At 37.5% G+C, this 25517-nt stretch overlaps 1 protein-coding gene across 12 annotated transcripts in view; it reads left to right on the forward strand.

Moving 5' to 3' along the window:
- NRXN1 (neurexin 1) overlaps positions 1-25517 on the forward strand; it is a 672391-nt gene that overhangs the window by 309397 nt on the left and 337477 nt on the right. For 8 of the 12 annotated variants that reach the window (XM_017730095.1, XM_017730086.1, XM_017730089.1 and 5 more), the window contains 5 exons: positions 341-463; positions 4964-5345; positions 5876-6066; positions 20368-20541; positions 25114-25140. In XM_017730095.1, the coding sequence (XP_017585584.1) occupies positions 341-463; positions 4964-5345; positions 5876-6066; positions 20368-20541; positions 25114-25140 (897 nt within the window). The remainder of the gene's footprint in view (positions 1-340; positions 464-4963; positions 5346-5875; positions 6067-20367; positions 20542-25113; positions 25141-25517) is intronic. The other 4 variants (XM_008630366.1, XM_008630367.1, XM_017730094.1 and 1 more) reach the window with 1 other exon arrangement.

The following is a 25517-nucleotide window of genomic DNA, read 5'->3' on the forward strand; positions in this document are numbered from 1 at the left end:
TCTTTTAGCTCAGTAATCCCATTCCTTAAAGGCCTGTATGTGATTGAAAAGTGAATAATTAAATCCATGTTGACTGTGCCTATTTATGAAAACCTGGTGCGTATACAATGTACTTACGTAATTAAATAGACATTAGAAGTGTTTTAATGTAGTAGTTCTATAGTATACAGTATATAGTAGCTCTATATTTTGCTTATACTTGGTAATTCTCTTGCTTGATGTGACTTTTGGTGAGTTTTAACATTTGCCCAGCCAGTCTCTCTGTTTCTCTCTTTCTCTGTGAGGTTCACATGTAAACTGCTTTAAAGATTGCATAATGACTGTTTGGCATATCCTACAGGCAAAGGCCCAGAAACCCTTTTTGCTGGCTATAACCTCAATGATAATGAGTGGCACACAGTGCGTGTGGTGCGGCGAGGAAAAGGTTTAAAGTTAATGGTGGATGACCAGCAGGCCGTGACAGGTAGTGTGCCATTGTGATTCCATGATTCCATGTTGGCTGGGGGGAAACACGAAACAAAAAAAGGAAAATGACGGAAGTAAAATGGCTTTAGCTGAAGGAAACAGATGGTTTTTTTCTTTTCCTGGGTAAGATTCAAAATCCGTGTTATGCATCTTGGAATGCTGGTACAACAAGTGTGTTATTACACTTGATGTTAATGTTGCTCTGAGTTTGCTATTGAAATTAAAGAAAAACTTTGTGCTGACTTAAATGAGTGTTTTTATACAGTAATTGGAGAGGAGTGATTTGATACATCACTAATGAGAAGGCAAGCAAAATGCTTTTGGCAACACATTGTTAAGGCTAAACTCTAAGCCACTGCTGGAAGAAAGAATTTAATAAACATTTGAAGGATATTCTACTGTGGTTTGAATCTTGCATCAACTGTCCTCAATATATTAGGCAGCATGTTTTTCTCAAATACTAGCGGTCAGGATGGAAGAAAACAACTGACATGCATGCTAGCAGATGTTAGAAATGTATTTCTATATTTATATTATCAGAAAGTTTAATAGAGAACACATTGATTTTGTCCTGTACAAGGCAATGCTTATATGGCATGTATGCTAACAACATACATATTGTTAATAGCAACTGATCTGGCTTCTGGCCCTGATTCCTTGCACAGTACAATGTGCCTAATTTTGTGTTAGCTATTTAGAGTTATCCTTTGGTTTTGTGTAGCATTAAACAACTTTTATCATTGGTTCTAACCTTTGTTAAAATGGTAAAAAGTTAAATGATTTTGGTTTTGGTTTTTTTTAAAGAGGCATGTACCTTCTTTAATAATCGCTTTTCACCACAGCAGAACTCTGAGGGTCATGTCACTGGTTGAAAAATAATTCATATAGTTGCAAGAACATATTTTCTAGAATCAGAAATTACCAATATATCTTCCAGAGCTGAAGTCTGTGTGTATGTTATGATGCCCAGGGTCATTCTCCCAAGAATGTAGATGGCCTAAATAATTTATTTTCTCTTTGATAATAAATTTATAGTATGGGTAGAAGTATACTGAATAATATTATCATCTGGCTGCTTCAACTACCACTCAAGGCAGATTATAATATAGTGGAAATTGTTTAGATCAAAATCCAGTGCAAGATCCAAATGCACAATTCATGGCAGAGGTCTAATTTACAAATACTACAGGTTACATAGCCTGGGTCCAGTTTTCTGGTGCAACACTTGTATTCTTTCCACAACCCAGTATCTGCATCAAAAACTGGCCAGTTGACTTGAATTCCCTCTCAGTGCTTCAAGCTGGAAGTTGTCTGCATTTGCATAACCCACAAATGCTTAATATTATTCATCCAAAGGGAGAAAGTCATCCCAATATTTTAGACAAAAAAAGACTTCCTAAGCTTCCTAAACTCCCTGTAGGAATCTGCATGGCCAATCCGTGGTCTCCTTCACCAGTGAGGAGGGAACTGGTGTAAGAGAAGAAACAGAGCAAACTGTAAATATGGGTAATCTGCTGTTAGTGCCAGGAATATCACATTTCCAACAAAGAAAGTCTTTATTGTTGTGTAGCTGATGAGATTTTTTGTTTGGGGTTTTTTTTTGGGGTGGGTTTTTTTGTTGGTTTGGGTTTTTTTCAACACTGAGTGTTTTAAAAGCCTTTACAAGTTTAAATTTCAAATGTATGTATTAGAATTTAATGTGTATTAAAGCATTCTTGTTTTATATTGCTTAAAACTTTGCTTCAGATGTCCCAACAATCAGAAATTTGCTTAAAATTTAACCCATTCATTTTTCCTGTGAAAGGTCACTGTAGTGTTATAAGGAGAATAAGGAAGAAAAGGGCTTCCTACTAAAAATTCCAGCTTTTTCCCACCACACATTGTGTTTTCCTTTTTTGATTCCATTTCCTGTTGTATATGAAAGAAACCTCATCAGATCTAGAAAGCTTAAACTGGAGGAAAAGCCATTAAATAATTCAGCCTGACTTTCCAGTTTTTACAGATTATGAAATACTACTTAGTCATTTGTGAGTTGGTTCTCTTTGACAAATGCATAATGTGTGCATGGTTAAATAATATAATTCAGAGTCATAACAAGTTTTCATTGGAGGTTGTTTTGAAGAAATTACTCGTCATAGAAGAGTTTAAATACTTCCAGCCCTGATGCACCTTATTTTCTAAAACTGTATAGAAAATAAAAGTGGATTGAAAGTCACTAAAGTTGGATAACAGAATAGCTTATAGTTATGAACAGAAATTCAATTGGCCTTTTGTATGGTGTTTTTCCACAAACTGGATAAATTTAAAAAAAAAAAAAAAGATAACAAACAAAATTAAAAAAAAAAAAAAACCACCACCAAACCCCCAAACTCCCAACCTTGTAAGTACTAATTACACTCTCTCTCTTCTCCTTCATTGCTGCTTTTACAAATCCTGTGGAGCATTATGTGAAGTCTCAAGTCCTGTTTGCATGTTTGTAGAACTGAAATGTCAGAGGGAGATTTGGGATGTGAGCCCAGATTCAGGAACTTTTTTATTACTATGCTCAAAGAAAGAAATACATTTAATGTAGTGGGGATACTGTGCTACAGGCCAAAGCTCAGTGGATTTATGCCATGATATTAATGCAATGCCATCTGAAGGGATACAGGACTGGAATACATAGTGTTCTTCTCTAAAACTTGATCCTCAGCTCTTTGGCTGTGATCCAACATACAGCTCTTGTCCCAGCAAAATTACACATTTGGCATTTTCCAAGACAGCTCCCTGACTCATTACTGCAAGGAAGAACCCACTTTTGCTTAATACATTCAGGGCAAGTGGTATCTTCAGAGCTGATGTTTAGAAACAAGAACATCAAGAAGACTGTCCCTGGGGTTTAAGGTGCCTCTTGCAGTGCTCAGTCCTGTGAGTGCAGATCCCAGGTGGTGGTGCTGTTCAATGACACCAATAAGAGTAAGTTCTCATACAGAACTCATCCTGAAGCCAAGTAAGCTACTTGTAAATATTTCTCATAAATTATTAGAGCAATTTTTGTGCCTGTAATTTCACTGATGCCTGTAGTTGTATCTCAGTGCTGTGACTTAACCTGCTCATGACTTCATCTCCCTGGGCAAATCCCAGATATCGACATTTCTCTTCCCCTTGTCTTTTCCCTGTCACACACATGTCTACAGACACTTCCTTATGACACCTACAAAGGTACAGCTGTGTCAGCCTCCTCCAGGCTTTGTGCACCACTTCTGACATGTCCAGCCTGGCTCAGTGCTCACACTCTCTCTTGGAATAGTATATTTCAGGATGGACAGAGAGAACTTGTCTTGTCAACAGCTTTGCCACAGTGGGAACTTGAATTAGAGCAGCTTTATGCCAGTATTTAGTTCAGCTTGACTAGGTCTGCTCTTCACCTTCTCTGTACTTCATGAGAGACATGATACAGCTAAGGAATTGGAGAATCTAGGCCATGGTTTGCAAAGTACATTAAGAGGTGAAATTCATTAGTAATAAAAGCTGGTTTTCCACACAATGTGACCATGAATCAGCCCTGTGAAAATACTGACCTACTTCTTTAAAATCAGCATGGAAAAAATTGGAAGTTCTGTCAGAAAAAGGAACACTTCCGTGAACACAATTTTGATGTGCTGGGTAAGGTATTTAATAACTAGCTTAAACACTTACCTGACCTGTATGCAGTGTACTCTGGCAGTGCTGATCCTTTCCTCCAGATTAGCTCTACAGTCAGCAGATTTCAGGCTTCTTGCTCTGCAGGGGTCCTTGCATGACAGAGAGAACTCAAAGGCAGCTGTGGGGCTTGCTTTTGGCCACCTTTCTGACAAAAGCAAGTCTCTTGTTGTTTCCAGGATTACAAAACACTGGCGTGCACCCTTCCTGAAGGCTTTCTACTCAGCCCATCTCTTGGGCTCTGCCCTTTCTCCCATGGTTTATCCCCATGATACAAAGCCAGTTCCTTTCAAGCAGCTGTCCACTCTTGTGGCACAGGGCTTTGCAGCAGGGCCAGCATTAATGAACCTAAGACAGCGGAAACAGGAATCCTTCCTTCCTCTAGTCAGATCATGCATGTTGAAGCAAAGCACATGGAATAATATCCCTCAAGCTGTTCTGTTTCTCTTTCATGAAACTCTCATATTGTCGGTTTAGCTCAGAGGTTGGCCTTTGTCTTCCTCATGTTAAGTAAACGTACCTGCTTATAGTAAAACCCCACATCTGGTTAAGTGTCGCTAAAGTGAGGGATTTTGTTGGCAGTTTAATATACTCTGGCAAACTGTTTCAGTTTAGAAATCTTGCTGTTGGCCTTATCCAAATGTGCTAAAGGCTCCTGGATTTACCAGTAATTAGGATGAATTTAGAAGAATTCCCTTTGGAATTGGCCTTGCACATTCTGAGAAGTGTGAAATTATTGCAGATACTTAATCACATGATGTGCTTTTTGACCTCCCATTTCAGACACTAACACGTGTTTTCTTGTTGCTGTTTAAAGGTCAAATGGCTGGCGATCACACACGACTGGAATTCCACAACATAGAAACAGGAATAATAACAGAACGGCGCTACCTGTCTTCTGTGCCTTCTAATTTTATTGGGCATCTGCAGAGTCTCACATTTAATGGCATGGCATACATTGACTTGTGTAAAAATGGAGACATCGATTATTGTGAGCTAAATGCAAGATTTGGGTTCAGGAACATCATAGCAGACCCTGTAACCTTTAAAACAAAAGCAAGTTATGTGGCACTGGCCACACTACAAGCGTACACATCTATGCACCTTTTTTTCCAGTTCAAAACCACCTCCCTGGATGGATTGATACTTTTTAACAGTGGCGATGGAAATGATTTCATTGTGGTTGAATTAGTGAAAGGGTATGTATGGATTAGCGTAACGACAAAACCAGTCCGTTCAAAATGTATGTGCAGGAGGAAATACAGGGGAAAGTTTAGGATGCCAATCCTTTTTCTGACTGGATAGATGTGATTGACAATGCTTCTTCATGTTGAACTTCATGTGCTTTATTGTGACTCTTTCTTTCAGATGAAGCTAGATGCCTGAAATGTATGAAAGTAAATAATAGGTATAACTTCTCTCGTGTTTACCACAAAGAAGTACTAGTTTGTAGCCTCCCTCTTGTTCTCTCTCCAAGTATGTATGCATGTCTTGGTACATGGAGTGCTCGTTGCTTTCCAGAAACTTGGGACTGCACCTCAACTCATCCAAACGAGTGGCAATTTCTCGGAATGACAGTTGCTTCCCCATCTGGCATTCATTGTTGTCTTCTGGTTTTGCCAGCTCTGCTGAGGAGTACAAGCAAATAGAAAGTATTAGACATATTAATTAGTGCCCCCTTGCCATGTAAAGAAAAAGGAAACTTTTCCAATTTTTTCTCTTTTCCCAGGTATTTACACTATGTGTTTGACTTGGGAAACGGTGCCAACCTCATCAAGGGAAGTTCTAATAAACCTCTGAACGACAACCAGTGGCATAATGTAATGATATCAAGGGATACCAACAACCTACACACTGTAAAGATTGACACTAAAATCACAACACAGAGCACAGCAGGAGCCAGAAATTTAGATCTCAAAAGTAAGTACAGTTATTCTTGTGTAATCTACAGTGAGGGCCATTACAGAATGATAAACAAATTAATAATGGATGTAAAGTACAATATATTTTTTTACTATTGTATGAAATCATTTATTTTATAATAATTTATATGATCACAAGAGATAACATCATCATAACCCGACAATGCTAATTTAGTATTAGTTCTGCACAGGTAGGTACAACTTTAAACATGTGGAGATCCCATGGGAATAAAAAAAAATAAGTAGGAAATTATAATAACACAGAGTGGCCCATATAAACCAAAATATAGTTGGGGGATTAAATGAAGCCTACAATGTCTTTTACATGAACATAAGTTATACAAGTGGCATAACATACTCATCTAAATATGTAATGTACTGTAATTTCGACTTCAGGTGGGTAAACTTTGTTTTATAGCATTAAACCTACATGTTATACATCCAGCTAGATTCTAAAGATCCATTTTTTATAAATATATGTATATTTTAAAATAAGTGATAGTAATGAGTTCTATGGGTGGGTTTCTGAAAAGCTAACTTGCATCTGAGGAAAATATCTTTTTGGAAGGATGTATAAGTAAATATACTTTTAAAATAATGACTACCTAATCAGACATAAGAATATATGTTCTGATCATGTGGAAAAGTACTGTATATTTTAACATTCTTTAAGAAGGCTCTTGAAAGGAAAACTGAAAGTTCATAACAGTCAAAGAAATATGATATTTCAAAAGCCAGGATGTTCAAAGTAGATATTAATATTCCATCAAGAGCTTATTCCTTGCTGGATTTTCTTTTAACTGCCTCTGAGTCACAGATAATGAGCTGACCTTGGTAATTATGCTGGATTTTGTGATATTTTACATGTTTGCCTCACTTGAAAGTGCTATTAAGATTGTAAGAAAGACTGTGAAAACAGTATCCTGATATGTCATAATCTTCAGTAAGAGATTGTTTTATTTATAAACCTAGCATTTCTGATAAAGCTTTTTGGATGGCTCACACTCCATTCGTAAAGTAGCATTTGAAATTTGTGCCGTGTTATTTCTGGGGTTTGCATTCTGTTAAACATCATCGGTTTTGTTTATTGAGACAGTGTAAAATTTCAGCATTGGTTTTGGTGCTGTAGAAAAAGCATCCACCTTGTTCCTTGACATTTTTAAGATGGCAAGTACTACTCATGCATATGTGTATGTCTTTAATATGTTTGGCTTTTTTCCTAGTAGATAAATCAGGCATGGGTAGGAAAAAAAAACAATCCTGTTGCGAGCTGATAATTAACACAGCCCTTTCATTCGACATATTTTGCAAACCGATTGTGGCGTGTCTTTGGTGTGCCGCTTTACTGAAGGAGAGCAGATCAAGCTCGCTCCATGTGCTCGCTGAAGGCACTAGAGAGCGCTGTGATCTCACCGAACGCGCTGCCCAGGGAAGGCTCATTGCGAGGGCAATCGGCAAAATCCAACATCCCTTTGTGCGCTGCACTTTGAAAATGCTACTTTCGCCTTGCGCTTTTGAAGTAAAAACTGTATCCATAGCTGTCGCGTTTTCTAACCTTGAATTCCTTTGGAAAAAAAAAAAAAGAAAGAAAAAGAAATGAGGAGCATGAAAAAACCTACTGAGATTTGAAGTGAGGAAGGTGAATTGTGTTAGATGATTTTCTGTAATTCACCACCCAGGGAATGTGGATGGTAAAAGAATAACAAGCCTGACGTGTTTCGTGCAGAAATAGATAGCAAGCACCTCTCTAAAACTGGTCTAGCATACACAAATCCTCAACCTCTGTCTCCTCATAATAGTATGCTTCATTTTATTTTATTTTTTTAAATGTGTTACACCAAATTTTACTCAGTCATCTTCCCTTAAATATGGCACAGTATATATCATGAGAATTTTGGTTGGATTTGGGAGGGGGTTCAAGCTGATACTTTTTAGCCAGCAGGCTAAAAGAGAGAAAAAAATTGCCTTTCATTACTGTTTTTCCTTCCTTTGTATTTAGTAGAAATGGTCTCCTGTAGTTGCTTCTTTTCTATTTTACATCAGTGTTTCTAACAATGACATATTTCTGTTGTGCTATAAGCACTCCATAAACTTTCCTGATATAAATAGTTACAATTAATTCATTGTCCTGTACTATTTTAGCCTTAGCAACAAAGCAAATGCAAAATTACACTTCCTGCTACTGGTATCAATAGTTCTGCTTAACCAGAGTTACCATTAGGTAAAATATTAATGTGTGCAGATAGTATGGAATGTGCAGCCATTCTGAGTAATTGCAGAGTTACCAATTTCTGATTTTGAAATCCAAGCTGATCCTGGAAAAAGAAATCCCTCTGTATGTGGGTTTTTGCAAATACACAGTGAATTCAGCACAAAGATAAGACACAGATTGTGTTGTCAAGCCTGCACAGCATGGAAGTTGTCTGGGAAAGCAGACAGCTGCCATAAAAGTATAGGAGAGAATTTCCAATATATGTTTCCTTTTGGGTGTAGGATTTGGCAATGTAACACAGAAAGTTCATTATCACAAACATCGGTTCCCTGCATAACCTCTGGTACAATTTCAGCAGCTACCTGTGGAAACACATATATTACATCCTGCAGCCTAATTATTGCGGTAATTAGATGGGTAAATTATAAATTGGAGACAAATAAATGAGTGAAAATAATTCTGTGTTTGGATTCCAAGAACAGTGTTATTTTCCCTCGCAGGGAAAATTAGCGAAGTGTGCTGAGGTGCAGTTCTAGCAGATAACCCGTAAAGATAAATGAGTCTGAACAGCAAAAGCAGTGCAGCTCAAGCCTGCCAACACAGTTACACAGCAAATTTCCTTTCATATATTTCATGAGCAGATTCCCTGTCCTGCTCTCAGGATAGCTTAGATGGTTGGCATGGCTGCAATTCAAGGCCTGAAAGAGTTGGGTGGAGGGGAATTCTTTCTTGTTGTACTTGACGCTGTGCTCTGATGTTCTGAGGGGTCTGAGTAGCCTCAAAAGGCACAGAAAAACAAGTGAAAATGGAATTTAACTTCTTGATGGAATGATTACATCAGTGGACTAGGAGAGATTACAGATGTCATTTATCTGGACTTTTGTAAAGCCTTTGACATGGCCACAACATCCTTCTCTCCAAATTGGAGAGAGGTGGATTTCATGAGTCGATTGATAGATGGATAAGAAAGTGGTTGGACAGTTGCATCCAGTAGTGGTCCACAACTCAAAGTCCTGATGGACATCAGTGGCAAGTGGTGTCTCTCAGGGGTCCTTACTGAGAGCAGTGTTATTAGATGTCTTCATTAATGACGTGGAGGGATTGAGGGCACCCTCGGTTTATTTGCTGATGACACCAAGCTGAATGATGTGGTTGACACTCCTGAAGGATGGGATGCCATCCAGAGGCATCTGGACAAGCTCAAGAAGTAGGCCCATTGTACTCTCATAATACCAAGAGCAGGTGCTGCGCCTGGGATGGGGCAACCTGCATTGTCAACACAAGCTGAGGGACGAACAGATTGAGAGCAGCCCTGCCCAGGAGGACTTGGGGGTGATGGTGGATGGGAGGCTGGGCATCCCCCAGCCACGTGGGCTGGCAGCCCAGAGAGCCAGCTGTGTCTTGGGCTGCATCAGAACCCAAACCAAACCATTCTATGAGTCTTGTTCCTCACTGTTGCCAAAGAAAAGGCGTCTCCCTTGCTTAGACTGTGACTTTTACAAGATCTATAATGTCTCTCCCCCTCCACAATTTTTTTCCTGTGGTATGGGAAACTGTAGTTCTGTCAGAAACTATTTTATTTTATAAGTACTTAAAGATGCATGATCTACTTCCAAGGAGGAGGACGTCCTCAAGAACACATTGTATCCACTTACCAACCAGGGTTTAACTTTCCTCTTGCTGCTTTCCTACACATATAGGCAATATTTTAATTCCCAAAGTTTTCACACACATTTTTAAACAGCAGGCATAAAAAACCCTGCAAAAATCCAATCAGAATTCTCTTGGAAGACCCATCAGAAAATTAAAATATTTTAGCATTTTAATTATTTATAAATTGAAATGAGAAGTTGAGATACTGTACTCTTACCAAACGAGAAGGTAAAGAATGCCTCAGTTATTTTAGATTGGACAAAAAGTAGTTACAAACTTTTGTATGAGTTAGTAGTTTCAGTACTTCAGTATCCAATCCAATTTTAAACTTTCCAGATCACAGAACTTATTTGCAGATATGCTGTATCCTCTAAGATGATCTGCAGTCATCTTAATCTTGATATTGGGCTAACTAAATTTTTTTTAGTAGGAAATCACCATTCTGAAAATAAAAATCCTACACAGCTCAATATTTATGGGTTAACTTTTACTGCCTGTGCATCATTTCATATGTCAAGACCTGTTTTTTTGAACTGACATTCATAATTTCAACTTGTCCCACTGTCATCATCTTTCATGTAACCTTCCCAAATGTCAGTTTTAGAGCCCATTGTAAGTCATGTTTTTCCTGTGCTGTTATATCACTGCATCCTCAAAAAAATGCTATCCATACTAGAGCATGCATTAGAATCAACCTGCCTGGAATAAAATAACCTGTCTAGAACTCTTGTTGTCAGCATTCTATTAATTTCTCTATCTCCTCACTGGCCCTTGGCTTCCTTTATTCTTATGAGATAGGGCTGCTGCTTCTATCTATGTTTGCTTTTTCATTTGCTGTTTTGTCCCATACTGTGAAAACAGACTAGATTGAAGCACCTAAAATAAAAGTAGTTATATTTATTTCTGGTATCACCTCAGTGGTTTTACAAATGCACCAAATTATAGTTCTTCAATGTGCATAAATATTCGCTTGGCAATTAATTCATCCTTGTAAAGTTTGAATGCAATTAACTAAATTATCTGTAGGTCTACTAGCCTGGCATATTCATTGATGATTTGTAATAGTCCCTTAATCTATTGATATTTCATTTGCCTGTCAAAGTAGGTTATTCATGCTGAGCTAAATTGGTCTGGATCATAATGAGGAATTCCTGTTTCAGGAATGGAAATTGAAATTGTTTCACTTTCATGTAATATTTTTCTCTGTTGTTTTATATCGAGGTAGTTATTTTTGTTGCTTCATTATATGTTTTTCTCTACATTGCAAGGTCTCTATCAACAGCAGTGATCCTTTATATTTTTATTACTAGAGAAACAAAGCTTTAAGAAGCACAGAAACATTGTACAAATGAGCAAGTATTAATGTTTAAATTTCTCAAATAATCATGCGTGAGCTAAATGTAATGACCTTGCCAGTGGGGTGTGAATTCTTCATGCAGAAATAATGTTCTGTTCCAAATACAGAGTTCCAAATACTGTCAGCAGCAAATAGATCTTCTCAGTGTGACCTATTGGAGTAGATAATAGCAAATGTAGCTGTTGTCTTCCTGATAATGTAGGAAAGCAGACTCTGTACAGAGGAAAAACAAGGGACTTAAAACTGAGAACTCTTCTTTGAGATTTCCTATGTAACAAAGTTCTAGGAGTAGATAACAATACATCATTGGACAACCTGGTCTAATGGGAATTCCTTTATCCTCCTTTCTTTGCCATTTTTCACATGCTGCTTGTAAACAGCAATGCTGTCTACCAGGTTGTAAAAATAATTTTGATAGTGCTAAGGCTTCAGAAGTTGTGCCCAAATTGCCAAAATTATGAGACAGGGAAAAAAATTGAAAATCTATTCCAGTAGTTCTAGATTAAATAAAGATATTCTAGAGCTTGTACTGTGAAGTCAAAAATGCAATAGGCTGTCAGACATGGTGAGAAGGGTTTTTATTTTCTTCTGCTTCTCCCCTGTTCTTCTCAGTCTTTCATACATTTATGAGTGAATAGATTTGCCTACATTCCTACAGCTGTTTGACATGCAGGTTATTACTCCTGGTGATTGTGAAATTTCATTCAAGCCCTTTCTGGAACACCAAATAAAAGTTATGTTAAGAATAATACAGGAAACATGTATACTCTTGAAACTTACCAAAGCCTCTACATATTTAGTATAAATACATTCCACTGTATCCTAGTCCCCCCACAGATACACAGATTGAAGAAGCACATCCTAAATTTGTTTTAAAATGTGCTGCCAAGAACCCTCATTAACCTTGGTATTTTAACAGAACAGTCCTTTTTGCAAAAAGGCAGCTTCATGGAATGTCCTCAGAGTCTGAATGTGATTGTCTTGATCAAAAGTAATAGCGTATAAAAAAGTTACTCTCTGCAAGCCTCCATTCAAAAGGAGAACGTTTAACATCTCAGCTGTTTGGTAGCTTTATGTGGAGAATTGTGCCTGAACCATTTCCCAAAGGAAGAGTTTTGTAGATTATGATCTCTGAGGTCTAGTGGGTCTGTTGGAAAGAGGAATTCCTCACTATTTTGAAAGCAGGCTCTGCTAAGAGCATGTGTTGGCTGTTAAAAGCAGAGAGTGAAAACATTATAGCAGGAGGAAGGGAGATCTGACTATTCTATGCCATGCAAATGCTAGCTTTTTTAGATTTTGTCCATTTTTCAGGTGTATACAATCTCCAAAAGTGGCCAGAACAGGCAAGAAATGAAGGACATTTGATGTGCTTGAATGCCTCACCTCTCCACCACAGGCATCCCCCTCACACAGAGTAATTGGCCTAGCATTGATTATGTGGGAGATGGATTGCCACGCACATTTATATGGCAATTAGATTTTATTATTTACCATTTAACATGCATCACCAATTTTCCTCACAGTCCATTGCACAAGCAGACTGCTTTGGTTTTACATCTGTTTAATCTTTTTCAATGCCAGTGCTCTCCATCTAGTCTTTAGTGGGGGTAAAAACAAGCAGAGAGGAATAAAGTGGCGGGGAATCTGAGGATTTTTGTTGTCAGGAAAATGATAAATGTTTTTGTGTAACTGTTTCTTGTTTGGGGAAAAAACATTTCTTGAGAACAGAATTTCTGGGGAAATGGTGGATTTTAACCTGGAGAAATCTTCAGATGTGAGCACGCACTTCTTGAGTATCTCCTTTTGTCTATTCAAAACTTCTCTCCCAAGGACGTTGTTGTGTTGCTGCTGTCTCTTAAACACCACCTTTACTTGCTTGTGTAACATAGGCACATTTGTGATCCTTGAGGAGTACTAAAGTGAGACAGAAATTGTAGTAAGAATGAAATCTGAGCACCAAGAAATGCATGCAGAAGTGGACAGCACATCTAGCAGAGCCCTAAGAAAAAGTTTCTAGGCAGAAGAATATTTGCACGAGTATGAAAAGCCTTCAGTGCAGTTCTGAGTAGTGTGATGGAACCAGGAGATTGGGGAAAGGTGAAGCAGCAGCTCTATCTCCACTCTGGACTGCTGTGGAAATCGGTGGCAAGTGAAAACTGTAAGATGCTGTTCCTGGCCCACACATCAACTGTAAATTCTTTCTTATACCTCTTAATTCTCCTTTTTTTTTTTTTTTCTGTCAGTGTGGACTACGGGGCAGTGCTACAATGAAATTGTAAAAAGTCAAGTATCAGTCAAGGGAAGAAATATCTTCAAAGTTCAATTCTCTTGACAAATAACTACAATGTGTACTATGTGCCAATAAGGGTGCCTGAAGAAAATCCACAATGTCAGCATTTCAGTGCTGGTGATTTCTTTCTTTTTTTTTTCCTAATACATTTAATGGTGTATTCAAGCAAGATACTGAAAGCAGTGTAGAATTGGGGTGAAAAGATCAGTTTCTACATTCCTTCCTAAAAGAGTGACTTGCTAAACTAGAAATTCCTCTTTTCTTTTTTTTTTTTTTTTTTTATTTGCCTGTAAACATTTTGCCTTGCTTGGTTATCAGTATAGGGAATGTGAAAGATGAAAGCCACCACCTGTCACATCATAAAACAGCCTCTTGCCTGAAGCATTTGAAAGGACAGATAACTCAGCAGAGCCTGGACAAGTAAACTAGCCACCCTTTCCCTCCTTAGGTGAGAGAGGGTCTAAAAGTGATAGAATTAATCACTCCAACAGGACAAATATTTGAAAAGACTATTTTTCTTAAAAAAAAAAAAAAAATCACATCAAAACCAAAAGACATCAACCACAAATCAATACTGAAGCTACAGAATGGACTCTTTGAAGTAAGTGGACATAAAACACTAAGTTTACATTTTCATGTCCTCCCTCAAGTGCCCTTGGAAGTGGTAGACAAAATTCAGTCATGCTTTGCTCTAGCATCAAGCAGGCCTGTGAATGCACAGCAAAGTACATATTCTCTGCTGCAAAGGGGGTTTGAAAAGCCATATGCTGGAGCGTATGTGCTGCAGAAGCTCTGTGGATGCATCATTTAAGCCTTTGTCAACTGTTCTTCAGTTTATTAATGGGCTATGATCACAGCGGGCTTCTTGGTTTATGAAAAAAGAGCAATTATATCTCATCAACATTTTTAAAAGGACCAAACATTTTATTGATATGGAACAAAGAGCAAGTGTTTACTCAGGATTGATGAAGGTGAGGAGACACTCTAGAATGAGCACTCATCCACTATTCAGGCCCAGTTCCTTTTCTAAATCGTGTGCTGAAATCCCCCATTTGAAGGAAAAGTGTCCGCTGTGCTCCACCTATTGCACAAAGTAAATGTGCAAAAGGTGGGTGCTCTTGTACACTGGGGAGGTGGGAAGGTCATCAAGGCCAGGTAGGTTCCCATATTTCAGTGAATGTCAAAGACATCTGAATGCCTGCCTGACATTTTCATTTAAGACAACAGCCCTTCGAGATTTGAAGACCAGGATGGTGTCTGTTCTTTTAGTCAGTGCATATTCAGCTTGTGCAGAGTAATTTATTTTCACAATTCAGTTGTCTCAAAAATACTGTGAGCTGGGATTGTGTGGGTTGTCCTAGGATGAGTTCCCCATGTACTTTGTAGTGCAATTATTAATATACTACAAAGCGATTTCTATTGATCTGGTAACAGCAGCTCGTCTGTTTTAGGAGGGACTGGAATAAAGTGAGCACTTTTTTCTTTTGAGATTAGACTTTCCCTATGGCATTTCTCAGCCTTTACAGTCCTCCATCCTCTTTGCCTGCCTGAGGGAAGAAGCTGTTGTATGCTTGATCATTTTGAAATAGCATATTTGGAGAAAAGTATGCCTGACACCTTGGCTTCACCGCAGCCAGATGTTCCTTTGTATTTTCATGTGTCTTATAAAGGAATTGTGGAGATGCCTGCTGTGTTTTCAGAATCCACCATGGCATGCCAGGGCTATCCATCTCTTTCCTGGGGAGTAACACCACTCTAGTACACCATGAAGAACTCTCATTCCTAGCCACGATGGTGATTTAGTGCAATGTGACATTAGAAACATGACAGAGCAACTTCTTCCAAAGTGAAAGGGAAATTAAGAGAATAGCTGACAGTATATTTAAAACCAGCAGCACAACAAGAGATTGGGGGAGAGAATGTCTGCTTTTGGAGAGAATGATGGATTTGAAGATGCTTTTGGTCAGCTATATAAAAATGAGATGTTGTCTTTATGGGTTACGAAAAAGTCAAGCCACTATTCCCTCCACTGTTTTAATTCCTCCTTATTTTTTTTTACATGGAACAATATTTGAATGAATGGTTTTCATTTCTTGTCAACAAAGGTGTTCAAGAAATGAACACCAGATAAGTACACAAAGCACACAGGTCTAGGAGAGTAAAGAAGTCTAACTACATCTTGGCTAAACTACTTGCTCCCTGATGTCACCAATCTCCTGTACCAAACTACTGCTGGCCTGGTTAAGGGGTCCAGGTGCACCAGTCACACCTGAGCAGTATTCTTATGTTGTTACCATTATAAACACATGGAAAACAATTCTTTCTCTACTTATGTTTGAAGACAATGGTAGCTGTTACATGAAGCTAATAGTTTTTGCCCACCAGCATGTATCATGTAAGAATTCTCAGGAAAGGAGAAAAGTCTATGAAGTGACCTGTCAGCAATGTCCCTAGTGCCAGATAATAGCTCTTAATAACTTCTTTTAGTTATTCAGAAAATAGAACAGCATCTTCAATCTTTGTTTTACATTTCTTTGGTTTAGCATTTGCAAAGTTCTTATTTTGAAGGAATGCAGAGGCTTGGGATAAAAAAAGATGAGCTATTACAGGAGGACTTGGCATTTGTTTTACCAACAGTTGTGTGTGACTCACTGTTGTGTGGTGTTCTGTGTGCTTTTGCATAGTGTGATACCAATAATGAATACATTGAGAACTGGGGTTAATTTATTAGCTAGCAATTTGTTTCTGTGTTAAATTTACTTGTTGTTAAAGCACGAATCAGCTCTAAGTCAGAAAAGAGATAAATAGGTGTAAATAGGAAAGATCCTCTTGGAATAAACGAGGATCTGCAGTACCTGTAAAAGATGCAAGTTAAACCCACTAAAATCTTCTCTTTATCAGTGCTTATGGCATAACTGAGCAGTACCATCATTGCCATGAGCAGGTCTAGCTCTGAAAGTGCTGCCTTCCAGCTGATTCCTCTGGCCTGCCATGAACGTGCCAGTGAGAACATGCCTGCAGCACATTTGGGTTTTTTGGCCTCAGAAAAACAAAGAGAGGAAACAATCCTCCCACTCCAACAAAAAGGAGATAAATCTGTGCACTGACTCCTAATACAAGAAAGAAGAGAGTTGTGAGATCTGCTTTTAAATAACTGCTTTATTTGAAGCTTCTCCAGTGATCAGAAGGAAATCTTGGTTCACTGTATTACCTCACCCATTTCTTTACTACCTGCAACTTTGCCTATGAGAGTTGACACATATTTTATGTAAATTGGCTATTTTCCTTCATAAATTAAAGAAAATCAGGATTCCCATGAGAAAAATGAGACTTTTTCAGGAATACGTTTAAAAAATCAAACTGAACTTTAGAAGAGAATGTGTGCAAGAAAGGCAACAGCTGAACTTTACTTCCAGAAACTGTGGTTACACATTTTCTGTGGGTAGCAGTATAGCATTAGTGTTGCATTTAGGCTGCAGCCAGTTTAACACAGTGTCATAATCTTGTAATATTGATCTGATGAACTGTGGTACCTTACTTCATGAAGTAACTTGCATGTAATTCACACCTGTAGGTAGCCAGATACACAACAAGGGATTTGTTCTGGAGTAAAATTTCCAGTAGTGAAGCTGTACTTACATAAGAAGTGAGAAAGAGAAAACCTGGGAATTTGTATTGTACTGTGTTGATTCCCCTGATCTCATTTAGCAGGAGCAGGGACAATCTTTTTCTTTTCTGAATCTCTGCCATTGCATGTTCAATATAAAATATTTTAATTAACAATATTTTCTGCAATCCTATCTTGTCTGAAAGTCTAATGGATTGAGTTTTGTAGGAAACTACTTCTTCATTGAGATGAACATGAAAATGGCATATGATTAATTAAAGGTAGCAATGCAGAAATTTTGTGATGGCAGATAAGAAAAATTACCAAGTGAAAATAATTAACTAACTTTCAAACAAAAATAAAAATCTGAATTTTGATTCCAGAGCTTATCCCCTAGCAAAATTTGTGTCTGAGAGAAAACATTTTTTATGCCAGCAGCAGCAGCAGCAAACTTGAGCCACATATGGTATTAAACATTTGATATTAAATCTAGGAAGATTTAGCTCATAGTCATAAAAATACTTTTTATATAATTTATAAAAGGTGCAGTCTAATAGTCAGTTTGGCTGCTCAATACCTGAGATATGTATCTGTGTAGTGTACTTGCTAGTACAAAAGCAGAACTCAAAGTTACTTTGAACATCAACAAAACTGAAATGTTACCCAGAACATGTTTTTGTAAAAATTGTATCTTTAGTAGTATAAAATGATCCATCTAATTATCAACACTCTGTTGATAATTAGAGACACACAAAGGTACTGTAAGTAAACTGTAGGGATACAGCTTATTTAGACTCAATATATTGTACTTCACTGCATATGATACCTAACTGGCAATATTCCAGTGTATATTTTCAGGAGCAAATGTTTTGAATTCCAGCTTCTATGTTGGCACACTGACCTGGACTTCTGCTAGCCATCCATCATAACTGGCACCTGCTGTATGACTGTGCATAGCAATCTCAATAGGTTTGAGAGGTGGGTAGCAGGAATTAGCAGGGGATCAATCTGAAAGGTTGTGGTTTTAAAGGTCTAACTAATCACAGAATAAAAAAGGTTACTTGGAGAGTATATTTTTAAAAAGACATTGCACATGTCATGTGCAATAGATCAAGTTTAATTTTTTTATCATAGAAATTATTTTCTTAATACTATTCTCTGGAATGGTTTCCCTCTTTTAAGTCTGTTGGGATCAGTTGAGATGAATTATCTCTCTATTCTGAGCTGACAGTGACTGAAGGCACAGAACTTCAGGAAACCTGGAAAGATTTTGCTTTCTAGGTGTTCCGTCTGAGAAAAAGATGAAGAACAGGTATCATGACACAAGTGTTTTAACATTGTTTTCAGTTCAGCAGATTGAAAAATGCAGGAATCTTTCTGCTGTGAATGAATTAGATCCCATTTGTGGAAACAGATGGATCACCATATTTTAATCTGTTATGTTTAATCTTGTGCTTGTGAGATTTACACTGTACCTCAGAACTCTAGAGGAAGGCAAGATCTTATTTTCCAAATCATCTACATGAAATGGATAAAGCTTGAGGTTTCTTAATCTATGATGCTACAAAGGTTGCTAAGACTTGCTTGGTTTGCTTATAAATTTAATAATATGCATGTTCATAAGCTTTTTGTCTCTATTTCACTAATTCAAATGCAGTTGAATTTTAGGGCTGGTATGTAGTGACTAAAGATTTTTCTCATTCTGATAGACTTTTATTAGTTTCAGGCTATTTCCTTGCAGGCAAACTGTAAACCATTACAACCAGCCCTAAATTTCGGTCCCTTTCAAACAAGAAGTATGCCAGGAGAACAAGTAAAAGGTGATTTACGTCAATAAGAGGGAGATTGGAATTAGGAGTAGTGGCAATAGTACATTCTGAGTTCTGTCACTGCAAAACCTTCCTACAAAGCTCAGCAAACACAGAATTAACAATTTTGCATTTGAGGTGATGCAGAAACACTCTTTGGTACTAGAGCACCTGGTCCTGTGGCCTAGGCTCCAAAATCAGCCAGACTGTAGTTTTCTACTGGAAAGCACAATGTAGATTAGAATGTATATTCAGATAACCTGCCAAACATTTGTACTAGCAAAAAATTCTGTCATTGATGAGGATTTAATGCCTAGGTAGAAACTGTGCTGTGCCTGCTTCACTTCTGTGGCCAAGTAGCAGTCAGGTTCTTTTCTGCAGCATGTCCTCAGCAGCAGGCATGGAAAGCACCTGGTTAAACTTGCAGCCTGACACTTAAGGCACACTTAGGGAAGTCGTTATGGTTATGTTGGTTTGAAAAGATGACTGTTCTGTCCACCAGACACACCCAACACATGAAAGAAAGGTAGAGCCTGAATTGTTTTAAAACAAAAAAAGCATACTCCCACTGGTGTTGAAGGGGAAAGTTATAGTTATGTCCTTTCAAAGCAAGTCTGAGGTAAGAATTACTTGAAGGGAGAAAAGCACTGGTTTTCAGTCCTGAGTAAGTCACCTGAGGTCCATCAGAGCAAGCTGAATTATTAGAATTACTTTTGGCAATAAAATTCTGTTTGATCAGTGTTCATACTGCCATTTTAAAGGCATCTAAGTCCCCTTGTTCCCACATGACTGGCACAGAGTGTGAGTTTAGTGGGGATGGTCTTTTTGCTGTTTAACAATGGCATCCCTAAGTTTCTCCTTTCATGTGTCCTTAAATCTTTTATTTTTTTGATGTACTTCTGAATGGATGATTCTGGATTCATGGACTTCGGGTGGACCTTGTTGCTTCACTTATTGCCTTTTATCTCACTGTGCTGGGTCCATCACTGGTGTGGCCTGTGGTCAGGTTCCCTGAGTATGTGAACAATTGCATAAGCTCTAGATGGGTTTCTAGATGGGGATTCTGTGATTTAACCCTCCTCTCTGAAACAGATGCATGTTTCCTGAACACAAGGTGGCACATGAAAAACATGCCCAGGTACTTCTGAGTAATCAGTCATACAAATTTGAAGTCTACATTTGCAGCTAAAAAAATACAGTCCTGCAATGCCATAGAATCATACACGTTATCAGTGTTTTCTTCTACGTTTATTTTGAAGAATGTTTGTTTAGGACATATGTGTCATTCCGCACAAAAAGGCCAGAAGATCAAGTGGTTCAAAGGTTCTTTTTTGGTCCTTTTTTGTATCTAATATCTATTTCTCCTCAACAGGTGATTTGTATATTGGAGGAGTGGCCAAAGAAATGTTCAAATCCTTGCCCAAACTGGTGCATGCAAAGGAGGGATTCCAAGGCTGCCTTGCATCAGTTGACTTGAACGGACGGCTCCCTGATCTCATCTCAGATGCTCTCTTCTGCAATGGGCAAATAGAAAGAGGATGTGAAGGTATTAAATATGCTGATTATATATATCTCTCATATTGAAAGTACTGTGCGAATCCTGCAACATTTTGTTGGTATTTACACTCCATACATCAAGAGACTATATTTTACCTGCTTCTAATTGATCTTGCTTGGCCCTTTCTTACATAAAGGCTGCATTTTTTTAGTATTATGGAGATAAGCATGTGTCTGCCCTAAAGCACAGAGATTGATCTGAGAACATGAGTTAACTTCAGAATGTTCAATGTAGGTTCCTTACTTCTCCAGTGGCAAGATTTTTTTGCATGTATTTTGTTTACTTCTGATGTATTTTAATTAATGATAACAACAGTTACAATTAGCTTCAATTAAGTTCTTTATATCTTCATAGCACTTAGGCATTAGTTAATGCTGAGATATTAGCTAAGTAATTCCAATCTCAAAGCAGACATTTTGAGTTGCTTAACTCAAGGCTAATTTATGAAACTTTTTAATACCAATCTTTTAATACCAATATTTTTGCTTGTCCCTGAGATTAGTATTGACATGAGCATTTCTGTCTGAAATCAGTAACAGACAAATATGTTTTATCTCACAATTTTATGTCTTTATTGACTCCTCTGGAATACCATGAAATTTAAGTGAGGACAGAATTAGAAGAGGTGTATTTCTAATTCAGGGGTGTCAATCTCTAGCTATTTTTCCAGCTGTCATTTGATCCCACGTTATTTTTACTATGGTTTATGGAATAATTTGAATACATTTTCTGTCCCTGAAAATCTAATTTATTCACATAATTCTGGATTTTGTGTTTATGTTCAATTTTATTTGTTCTCCCTTCTCTCAAGTGCCATTCTTCTCTGGACAGAAAAATGTGTAAATGACATTATAAAATCAATTCCAAGTTGGAATCTTAATGATTTTGATATCAAGTTTGTTAAGTATGCAAATTGACATTGTAAAAATCGAAGGAGAGCTGGGGGGTTCCTCAAGTTTCACAAGATAAAGCTTCCTGATGGATAAATTCTGTCTCCTCTTTTGTTGTGCCTACAGGACATTTGGAGAGGTGGAGCTTTTTTGTTCTTTATCTGCTACTCTTAGTTAGCAATGTATGTTCTATTGTTAGCACATAGAAACAGGCACTAAAGCTACAGAAAAATATAAGATGGGAATTTTACATATTTCTTTCAGGAGTGCAAAAATATGTGTAAATTAGTTTGCCACTGAGTTTAGAAAATTAGATTCTGCTTCCTGAGTGGTTTTAGCAATTCCATCCCTGCACCATCCCGTCAGAGAGTCAAAGTATGCCTTAATTCCATTATGCATTTCATAGCTTCTTTTGAAATTATGTCATTTCCTAAATGAATTTTATGTACTTCAAAGAAATATTGCCACAGGCCTGGTGCGTGAGTCCATCTTTTAAACCACTGGCACAACTCAGCTGTCAGTGAATTTAATAAAGCTACCAACAATTTAATAAAGTCCATACAACTATTGTCCTTTTTGGTAGAGAGTTTTTTCCAACACCAAAATCACCTGACACAACAAATTGGTCAAACCAGGTGTGCTGCCTGGCTCCCAGAGAACTGCCTCCTCAAAAATCTTCTGCCCTCAGAAGGAAATCTGACAGCACGGAATGAAATATCCCCTTCCAACCTTTCTGCGTAACCTTGCAAGTTATCTCTTCCATCTCACTTGTTTACTTCCAGTCCTCATGTCTGACCCATCTGTCAGTCTTTTGTTTGCAGACCATGAATCAGATGTCCAAAAAAGTGTTCTTCCACCTAAAATATGATTTTGGTCACTTGTGAATTTAGGTGCCTCCTAGAAAACCCTTGCATGCCTCAAGCTGCTCCTACCTCTGCTGCTGTGTCCAGCCAGGACTGTCTCCATCCTTAGAGAGCTGAAAGCTCTGCGTCAATCTCACCCTGCAATGGGATGTGTGAGCCCTGGAATTCCCCTGAGACATCATGTCCAAAGAGCTCAGGACACAGCAGCAGAAGTAATTTCAGAAGTGTTAGTCACCACCACTCTCAATCCCAAAGACAGCTGGTACATGTGCTAAGACATCAGGTTGTTGGAAAATCTGTCCTGAGAAGTGAGGCACTTGGATTCTTGGATTTGTTGTTTTTCAGATTTATGGGATTGAATGCCCCAACTTTCAGGTATATCTTAAAAAAAAACCCAAAAAAAGCTCTTTTCTCTCTTCTGTCAAAGTCTGAAGCCATAATATACTGCTAATTATTTTTATCTGTTAGATTTTGCACTTAAAATATTTATATTTCTCAATAATTTGACTGCCCAGGAGTGCATGAAACATTTTTGGCAAGCCCACCCATGGGATTGCTGTGGCATGTTGGAAGGTTTGCATTTTGAAGCTTCAACCACAGGCAGAGAGATTTCTCTATCATTGAACATGAAACATAATTTACACTCAGCTGAATCCACCTTGTTGACAAATTTTCAATGACTAGAACAGACAGAAACTAACAGCTAGAAAGATAAATATGCTAACCAGCTCTTTGAATTGTTAATGGCAAACCCCAAAGCCAGGTTGTGTCAAGGCTGTTTTCCTCTAGTCAATTCAATTGTACTTCCTTTTCCCACTTAAAATAAAGTATGATACAAACATAGTCTTTATATAGTTAAAAGAAAAATGCACTGTGTGTACATGTGCATATAAAATGTAATTTGAGTGTTATATGAACTCTATGAAAAATTTCACAGTATTAACATACATGAGGATTCTCAGTGGTAAGATAAGAAATTTGTTTTTATAATACATTGTAAAACATCTATGGGTCAGTTTATGATGCTTTTTGTGATACATATTGCATGTAAACCCTGACATAAGACAAATGTAAAGGAGATCAGAAATCCAGTCAATTAAAAAGTCTGCAGTGAAGACTGAATAAATTAGAGTATTTTAAAAATTGAATCTAAAAAAAGAAAAAGTGCTAGAGAAGGGTGTATTACAACATTTTTACTAAATACCTTAGTTCTGCAATATATAAATACATATATATGTGAAAAGATGAAGTTTTTTATGGTAAATATCATAGTATTTACCACCATTAAACAGTCTTCTGTTCTTTGGGGAAAAAAAAATCTTACTTTTGCTAAAAGAAATGCTTATATGCAAGCTAGTCTTGATAGCAATTTTAGAAAAATGACTAATATAGATAAGCCAGAAGTGCTAAGAATCAAATTGATACAAAGAAAAATACCTCACTTTAGCAAGATTGTATCTGTGGTTTTTTTCTAAATATGTGTTTTCACATGCACTTCCTAATGTGCCTACAGGGTCCTGCAGTTTATGTACTTTCAAGTCCTTGTGACTTTTGCTCTACTTTTGCAAAGATGAGGAAATTCAACATTGCATAACTAAAGTGTAAATAAATCCATGAATATATAACATTTAAACACCTACAGATATTTTCACTTCAGCTTTGTAAAGTTTCCGAGTAGCAGAATCTGGTGAGAAAAAATGTGTCTTGTCAGCTATGGGATTCTGTCATTATAATCCTCTGCTCAAGAAAGGGTGATGTAATGCCCAAATGTTTAAACTTCTGGGCTCAGAACTCCAAAGAAAAGGAAATCACTGTCTAATGTCTGCCTGCTGCAGTCAGTTATAGGTGGTGGTGGCCTTATTGTTACTATTATTATTATTATTATTATTCTAACAGGAGAAAATAGAGGAGTTAATAATTTTGCCAAGACAGGGATGCACCCTGCTCTCGCTCTCAGTCACTTTGGTGACTGTTCCAAGCCCTGGTTCAGGGACTGAGCTGTGCCTCATTTAAAGGAAGAGGCCATTGAGCTGATTTAAATCATATTGATATGGATTTTTTTAAAGTACTGGCAAATCAAAATAAAATCCCACACAGATATTTAAAGAAGGTCTAATGGAAAAGAAGGGTTACGAGGATTTCTCTCTAGGGCATGATTTTTAATTTATTTATATAATCTTTGGACCAGCTTTGCCCTGTCATCACTGACTGGCAGTGGGAGTTTCAAATGGATATTGATGTGTCTCCTCCAAACCAATCTGGGACAATTTTATAATCCCAGAACCAAATTTTTCCTTGTAGTGTCAAGAGTTAGTGTGAAATGTGTGTGTGAGCTCATGGTAAACTGTGGTTCACGGTCTGTATTTCAGTCTTCATTCACCATTCACAGAGAAAGGCCTAGAAAAAAAGACCACAGAGGATGATGGTGCTAATTATTCTTGAATTCAGTGTATCTGAACATGACAAAGGGCTAGTCAGGATTCAGCCATGCATTTACTCTGTTAATGCATTCATAGCTATCCAAGAAAGAAAAGAAACCCCACTTTTAATTTTCCTCCATTACATGTCATCAGCTCAATTAACCATTATATTTCTAGTAAAATACTGGCAAATGACTGCTTTCTTATTTTGGCTTGCCTGAAGATTTATGGCTATTAGCATTAATTTGTTTGCATTATATGGCATTTCTTTCTCTCTTTAACAGCAGCATGCACTTTATTCTGACTGGTTTTTTTCTGTGTTTGCTGCCATTTCAATATTGCTTACTAACATTTACTATATTTTGCTTTTTTATTTTGCTGACAAAGTTGCATTGATGAAAGCTGATTTGCAAGGTAGATAGCCCTGTGTGTATTAAACAAGACTGAAACCCCCAATGCACAGTTGGATTTCTGCAATAAATGCTCTGTACATTTCAGAAGTAAAGTGTGATATTTTGTTGCTTATTTTGTCTTTCCCACCTCTAAAACAATGGGCTAAATGAACCTTCATTTTTCAGCATTGCTTGCATAAAGGCTTTCAGTCTTGAATATGTTTGTATAGTGATTGCTTTAGTGCTTTGATCATTCCTTTTTGAAATTTCTTTATATTTCAGTAGTCTAGTTATGATTCTCTAGAAATAGAGTAGCTTTGTTTTTCATGTGTATGTCACATTTTGGCATGCCAGTTCATTAGTAGTCTGATTTTCTGCATTTCCCCTTTAAAAAGGAAC

The sequence above is a fragment of the Corvus brachyrhynchos genome, unplaced genomic scaffold, assembly GCF_000691975.1.
Source record: "Corvus brachyrhynchos isolate BGI_N302 unplaced genomic scaffold, ASM69197v1 scaffold101, whole genome shotgun sequence".
Lineage (NCBI taxonomy): Eukaryota > Metazoa > Chordata > Aves > Passeriformes > Corvidae > Corvus > Corvus brachyrhynchos.